Raw genomic sequence first — 8,193 nt, forward strand, 5'->3', positions numbered from 1 at the left:
CAGTCGCCTTCCCTCGTTCCCTCAGCTTTGCCACTTGTAAAATTGGCAATATCAAGTACATGTATAATGTGCTTGAACACCTCAGATGGAAGATACCCACTTTACAAGTTAATCAGAGCTGCTAGAGGCAGAAAATATTTTAGACCGTTTTCCTAACTCATTTCCCAAGAAGTATTCAGTGCGCTTTTTGAAAAGTACTCATACTGTATCATACTAGCAACAATAAAAAACCCACAGCTCTTTCAAGGAAGATTTGTGATCATCATAGTTTGTTGGCCTTGCGGAGCCTAACTGTTGCATTTTTATTCTTAAGGCACATCTGTTTTGAGTGTGCCGCTAAAATACCTACAGGCTGGAAGTCTGAAGCAATTTTTGCTAATTGTTTTGAGCAAAGCTACGTTTATGCAAGGCTAGATGTTTATCAGACAGTTTAACAACTCCTCATACAGTAGCTGCAAATAGGGGTTGTCACAGAGACTGTAATGCAGTGGATGGTCTCCATGTACTTTGTCATGGTAATTTTGACTAAGTAATCTATTAATGGTGGTCCCACTCTGGTTTTCTGCCTCTCTTGGTTGGCCATTTTTGGCACTAAAGCTCGTAGTCAGTTGGTATAAATCCCACCCAGGTCTTGGAGACTGGTGTTTCTAGTAGCTATGCGTGCATGAAGGACTTGAGCGAGTCTGTAGAAAAAGCTACGCAGAGGGATTTACTTAGATTTTGGGCAATGTTAGCATGTGCCCCTTTCTTGAAGGTAAAAATGTATATGGCGATCATCTACAGTTTTATCCCTTTTATCCTAAGACAAGCATGTTTATATGCATTTTTTTTAAACATTCATTAGAATTTACGATGTGCCCTGTGGTACTTGCCTGAATGTAGCTAGCAGTAGCGCTAAATGCGAGATCCTTATACAAAATGTTGATTGTAATAAAGTTGTCAGTAGCATTTCCACTTGGAAGGACTTTTTCAGAAGCGACTCAACCCTGGAAAACTTATATGTAGCTCTTGGAAGCTTTATTGTAAAGGTGTGCCTGGTGGGAACGGCATCTTTGTACATCTGAGGTTCTGGTTTCCTCCTCTCTGAGCACCAAATAGGGTTAGTTCAGTAGAGAAGCTGAGAAAATGTAATAGAAAGAAACATGTCTTCGCAGGGCAGGCATACCCTGGCAGCTCTCATCTTAGTCTTCCATGGATATACTTTGCAACTTGATTGCAACAGCGAGGATGTTGTCTCATTATTTATTTATTATATGATAACATTGTGTCTCCAAACATGGTATTTTCTCTGGTTGATTTGGATTAATTTACGTGATCTTTCTCTGATCACGTAATTTACGTGATCTGATGATACTGAAATGATTCTTTACGTCGTTTTCTGGGGCTGTTACTGACATTTCCAGATAAAGGTTCCCTAGGCTTTATGCTGAAGAAAACAGTTGGAGTTTTTTTCCAGTTTCATTTAAAAATCAGATGTTAAAAATGCAGCTTCTTTGCAAAGAGGAGTAGTAGCAATTTGTAGAACACATGGGGTATGATATTTGAGAAATACTGCAATCCTTGCACCCGCATCGTTTATTTTGGTGGAGAAAAAACAGACTGGCTTGTGTTCCTTCTTTATTGTTTCTTATTTTTGAAGACTAGAACATGTGTTTGCCTCACGGTAAAGCAAAGGCACACTCTGGGCTAAAAAGATTTCATTTTATTTCTCATGGCGTCCTCAGTTGGTAGTTGCACACTGAACAGCACTGCTGACCCGAGGAGACCCTAGGTCCCGCTGTTTGCTCCCAACTCTCCCATAGCTCGTTCTATGGAGGCACAGCAGCTTGGAGCTGGAGGCTTGTTAAACTGGCCCTTCCAAAATGTAGCCACAGCTGCCTGCTCCAAGGAGGTGAAGGAGGGGAGACTAAAGGATGATTCTGAACAGGCTACTTCTCGTGAGGAATGAACAGCTTAATTGGTGTGTTTCTCTATCAGTTTCTAAATTGTTATCTTTTGTTGCTTCTCACTTTTTTACCTTTTGCCTGTGGATGCCAGAATGTATGTAACATCTTTAGAGTCGGGTTTCTGAGCAAGAAGAAAAGGAATTTGGCCCTAAAAAGAACTCAGTGACAAAAGAAAATAACCACAAATTAGAGTGTTTGTGTCTGTAGAAGACAGGAGCGATAATTAGTGTTCGGATCATTTGATGGTGCATAAAAGAACTTGTACCTGAGAATTGGTGGCAAAATGTAAATTATAGTGATTAACTTTTACAGCAGAGCTTCTAGCTGGGTTTTATTTTTCTTCTCCACTCCCATTCCCCAAGTCCTTCCTGATGATTGTGCAGATTTTTCATAGCATCCCAGGAGAATTGCATTATGTAGGCCAGTAATTATACAGAATCATTGTAGTTGAATGTCATTAAATGAAGCCATATGTGCTGATGGCATGAATTCCCAAGGAAAAAAAAATAAAATCAAACTTTCATTTCCACCTAAACTATATGGTTTCTTATGGTCCTCTTACTAAAACTAAAGGGAAAATCATGGCTGTTTCTAATCGAGCATCTTTTGATTACTTCTGATAATTTTAAGATACTTAAAATATTATTTAATGATTGTAGAATGCTTTTATGAATGGCTTACCTGCAATTCCTGCAGATCATCATGTAGTATTTGAATTTTTCCTTAATTTAATTCTTGATATCTCAATAATTGAGGTGGGAGGTGGGGGACCAACAGTGGCTATCTCTTGTCCTGAGAATGAGGACTGAATTTCTTCCAGATACAATCAAGCTGTTCCAGGTGTCTGTTACAGTATGAGGAATCCTGTGCATGCTTCTTGGTGTCGAATACTCTGATAACTTCCTATCACTACCATAGTGCTCCAGCTCCAATTTAGTTTTTCTAAACTTTATCCAAAACCTTTTGCTCTCCAAAAATGCTCTCAATTAACAAGTGTGTCTCTTTATCTGTCAGTATCCTATCGACCTGCTTGTGTTTACTTGTAGGGTGAAAAGCTTCAGTCATATCCACAGTTCTGTACATAGTTCCTGAAGCAGAATATCCTCCCAAAATACTATATTGTAAAACCACAGCTCAAAATACGCAATGCACTTTAAAGAAAAGTGTATTTTAAACTGTATGCTAATTTTCTTGCTTATTTGCCAGGCTGCTCTTGGCATCTATGATATGATACATATTATAATAAATATTAAAGTAATAATACTTAAAATACACAATGTGTATATACAATATGATATATAATAAAATATTAATTTATTATATATACATATGCATTTTATGTATACTTTTATGTAGAGCATACTGAACATAATTTTTTGCCCTCTTTGCCTAGTAATATTAAGGACCAACACTACCAGCCTATCTAGGAGTTGTAACTGGTTTTTATCAAGAAACGTTTTCTCACAACTAGCACTTCCTTGAGAACTACCTGGTGGATTAAAGAATTCCACTTCAGTGTAGGAAAGCAGAAGTTCTGATCACATTGCAGAAGACTTCTCCACTCCTTGAGTGTATTTAGAAGGGAGTAAAAATGAAAAAAAAAAAAGCCCATACATTTTCTTTAAAGATGTGCATCTTCCACAAATCTTGGTGGTTTAATTTTGCGGTGGTGGTGCCTCACAGGTGGGCTGGTTTACTCAGCATGTGTAGGAGTTTTCTTTCAGTATTGAAAAAGAATAGAGAAGGGGGAATGAAGAGAAACTTAGTACCTCTCCCCCTAGCTCTTATTTTTCTCTACTTTCTTGCTATAAATTATGTTTACTTATACCTGTTACAAATACGAAGGTTGTGATGTGCAGCGCCAAATATGCGAGCTTGATGGACAGGAAGATCTCTTCCTATATTTTCCCAATCTGCCATCTTTTGTAAAGGCCTTTCAAATGTACAGACAAAGGGAAGAAAAAAAATAACTCTGTAATACAAAATCCGTATTATTGTTGCTTGACTTGCATACATATGGGGAGTTGCATCTTTCCCCTGGTGTGAGGGACTTCACAGCCATCCATCCCCATGTACATTAGATGGAAACACGGGCTGCAGCAGCCAGTGCTCTTTGGTGGGAAGGTGGGAAGACTACAGTCCACTCAGACTCCTCATTAAATCCACAGCACTTAGCTGTTGGGACTCGTGGTGCTTAACTTGAGCCATATGAAAATGAAACATAGTTGAAGGTGATTTTTTAGACTCCATCTGTTGCCAATGGAGAAACTCCACAGCATTAATTCTCCTTGTCTGAGACATCTAATTTAAGATGAGGAGAATTGCCTCCTAAGGGTATTTTTCCATTGACTACAGCAGGAGCCAGACAAGTGGCATAGATTAGATAACTGACTTCTATAAGGCTAAATGTAGGTGAGATTATTTTCCCAGGTGGCAACATAAATTTAACCTTAAATTCTTTTTTCTGTTTCAGTAAGAGAGAGAGATGTGAAAATGCATTGTTTTATCAAGATATGAAAAGAGTGGTGAAGAGTTTTCTATTAAGCTAAGAACTAAGAGATTATTCAGAGACTTTATTCAGTCTTCCAGCTAATTTTTCTCAGTCAGAAACTGTTCTTTACCATGGGGCCATCTGTTTCAAATTCCTTCCTTGCAGTGGATACAGGGATGAAAATGTGGCTAAGTTGTGTAGAGAGCTGATAGAAAACTGGTCTCCAAATATATAATGCTGTTTCAGTGCTAATGTTGTACAGTTACAGGAAAACTTTGTGTACTTAGAAATGCCTGACCTTTTAAGGTTGTTATAGTAAATACTGCCTTAAGCCCTAGTGTTCCTGATACAATGCAAGTTGCATCAGATTTGAATATCAGTGTAACGAAAGAGTAGCTCCTGTCTAAAGCCCCCCTCCTTCTTCCAACAATAAGCTGCAGTTGGTCGTCCCAACTCTTTTCTTCTGTCTAGACAAACTGTGATATATGTTAGAGACCTGCTCAAACTTCTCAGTTTAAGAGTCTTTTTTTGCAAATGGTAACTGCTTTTCAGGCAAAATCCAGGAAGCCCTCTTCTGAAAGATGTGTGGGTTTCTTCTTTTGGTTTGTTGTGGGGTCTTAAAGAAATGTTTCCTGTTGCTTAAGTTCCTTCAAAATATGTTTTCTTCCTCAGCCAGGAATTCCAGCAAGAAATTGGACTTCGGTTCTTTTTTGCTAGTTCAGCTGCAATCTCTTGTATTACTTTTAAGCTGCCTAATGACCGTGAACCCTAGATTTCCCATTTGTGAAAGGGAATGAGGGGAGGGTGGTATATTGCATCCTTAGAGGTTGCTTACAAAATTTTTCATTACTAGGTGAGATGTTTTTAATGAAACATTGGTGGAAGGCTCTTAAGAAGAGCAAACTGATTCTGCTATTCTACCCACTATTGATAATTGTGCCCAGAGTTCTGCTTTAAAAATAGTTAAACAAGGTGCATATATACACATTTGAGGCAAATTTTGTCTTTATTTTGTTTTTTTCCTAGTACCATGAGCCCCCGACACTCTGCCAGCCCGGTTGTTTTTACCAGTGCCAGAAGCTCACCTAAAGAAGAGCTTCATTCTGCTACTTCTCCCCAGCTCGCGCCTTCTTTCTCCTCTTCCTCTTCCTCCTCATCTGGTCCTAGGACTTTCTACCCTCGCCAGGGTGCTACTAGCAAGTATCTGATCGGATGGAAAAAGCCAGAAGGGACAATAAACTCAGTGGGGTTTATGGATTCAAGAAAGTAAGACTGTTTTTTGGTTCTCTTGTTTGGTTATTTACTTTAATTGTAAAGAAGCGTTGAGATCTGTGACACTTCTCTGTATAGAAGAGCTCAGGACTATTTAATAGAATGCTTAGTCTTCTGTAGAACTTGATCTCTAATCTAGAGTTCTGCAGTTAGGCTTAAATATTTGACAGTTGGCTAATCTAATTCACTGTTAAGTTGTGAAAGATTTTTTTTTTTATAATTTCTAGAGAGCTGTATGGATTTCAGTCCTATTAAAGCTTATCTTTCCTTGGGACTTCTTAAAGGTGACTCAAAAATGCTATTTGAGCAAATACTAAAAATCCTCTTAACATAGAGCCTGAGTTCTTCCTTAAGCCTTTCATCCATGTAGTAGTACCGTGCATGCTATGCATTAGCTCTGTGGCACTCCATGTTGCCTTGTTAAGATTGCTGCCTTATTGTTAGACTGCAGTATCCAGTCTAACTGGCTTAAAGCAAGCCAAGATCTCTCTCTGTTACAATATGCAACCATCTCTGGGAAGAGAAATTGAGAAACAACTTATTAGTGAAAATATTGTTCCGTTAAGTCTAGCATGACTTGGAAAGCAAGTGATTCCTTATATTGGGTCAAGCACGGTATCCCCTAGATGGTGCTGGTAACTGGCTGTCAAAAGGAGATGGTGAAAATTTGTGAAAACAGCATTATAAAAAGCCAGTTAAAAGATGAAAGAAACTTAGTGATTTGCTGCTTCTGAGCTCATTTAAGACATTTATAATTTTTAGTTTTGTACAGAATACACATTATTTTAATAGATTCAGTCCCTTATTGGGAAAATGTATTATGATAACCTTTGACTGTATTGCTAGTTGATTTTTTTAACAAGTTTATTGCTTCAGCAGGTATTCATTAAGATGAGGCTCTGCTGTATTAGTGAAACTCCTTTCCTCCTCTGTGCCCCCTACATAGGTTTTTTCTTTTAAAATCTCGAGGGTGCTATAATTCTTGTTTCATTCATGCCTCCTGCCCCAGGGCTTTGAGACCTGAATGTGTCTGTTCCTTTCATTTAAGACGTCACCAGAGCGATGGCAATGAAATGGCCCACCCTCGGCTGCGTGCTTCAGCAAGAGATCTGCGAGCATCACCGAAACAAGCATCCAAGTCCACCGTTGAAGAAGAGCTGAAGAAATTGATAGATCTTGATAGCCCAACACCTGAATCCCAGAAGAATTTTAAGGTATGTTAAAGAGAGAGTCTGTCATCTGCCTATCTCTTGTCACAGTTAAGTGACATCTGAGAATACCTGAAGAGCAACACACAGGTCCTCTTCTGATCCAAGTCATAGTTCAGTTGTTACAAAATAGAAATGTGTAAAGTTACGCTTTATAAGAATTTGATGATTGCGTTCATTGCTGCCTAGGCACATCAACTCATACAGCAAACGCATCACAATTTGGAAGAGGATGCTGAGTGCTTTCAAAGCAGTCAAAGCTGAAGCGTTCGTTCATACAGAGCTTACTCGGTTGGACTTTGCATTGGACTCAAGAGTTTCTCAGATAGGATCTTTTTTATTCTCACCCATAACAGGAGAATAAAATGCAAGGCATTCCCTGAATTCTCATCATGGACAGAAAGTCGTCTGTTTGTTACAGACTTACCTACTAGAGAAATACATTTGCGGGACAGTTTCATTACTACAGTCACTGCAATATTATTACAGCTGTGTGGAAATTTAAAGAGACTAGTATACCAAATTGCAAAGAATGTTTAGGACTGCTGGCTCATGGAAAATCCTGTAGCGTTGTCTTATGCATTTGAATTCTTCTGCTCCGATTGCATCACTAGACAGTGACTTGTTGACAGTATTGAAACTTGTTGTGGTTTAACCCCAGCTGGCAACTGAGCACCACACAGCTGCTCGCTCACTCCCCCCCCCCCCCCCCGGGGGGGGGGGGGGAGCCCTGAAACCCCCGGTGCCGCTTGGGGGAGCAAAAGTGAGAAAACTCGTGGGTTGAGATAAGAACAGTTTAATAATTGAAATAAAATAAAGTAAAATAGTAATAATAATAAAAAAAGAATATAAAAAGCAAGTGATGCACGATGCAATTGCTCACCACCCGCCAACCGATGCCCACCCAGTCCCTGAGCAGTGGCCTCCTGGCCAGTTTTCCCCCAGTTTATGTACTGAGCATGAAGAGAATGTCTTGATTTCTACAGTCTCCGTGTACAGTCAGTGCTTAACAGCTCAGGCTCATCACCTAGAGCCCATATGGTTTCCACAGCAACCATGCAGAAGAGAGAGCTGCAACTTCTTTCTTTGCTTGTAAAAACCTAAACTGGCATATTAAAACTTCTAAGTGCTAGGTTTCGTACACAGATGTCCTGGTTTTGGCTGGGACAGAGTTAATTTTCTTCCTAGTAGCTGGTACAGTGCTGTGTTTTGGATTGAGGATGAGAACAATGTTGATAACACACCGATGTTTTAGTTGTTGCTAGGTAGTGCTTAC

General features: G+C 39.3%; 1 protein-coding gene across 1 annotated transcript in view; it reads left to right on the forward strand.

The window, feature by feature from the left end:
• SIPA1L1 (signal-induced proliferation-associated 1 like 1) overlaps positions 1-8,193 on the forward strand; it is a 225,618-nt gene that overhangs the window by 206,874 nt on the left and 10,551 nt on the right. Inside the window, exons 18-19 of the mRNA XM_009319181.1 lie at positions 5,464-5,703; positions 6,758-6,923. Of these exons, the coding sequence (XP_009317456.1) occupies positions 5,464-5,703; positions 6,758-6,923 (406 nt within the window). The remainder of the gene's footprint in view (positions 1-5,463; positions 5,704-6,757; positions 6,924-8,193) is intronic.

The sequence above is a fragment of the Pygoscelis adeliae genome, unplaced genomic scaffold (genome assembly GCF_000699105.1).
Source record: "Pygoscelis adeliae isolate BGI_AS28 unplaced genomic scaffold, ASM69910v1 Scaffold22, whole genome shotgun sequence".
In the NCBI taxonomy this organism is placed as follows: domain Eukaryota; kingdom Metazoa; phylum Chordata; class Aves; order Sphenisciformes; family Spheniscidae; genus Pygoscelis; species Pygoscelis adeliae.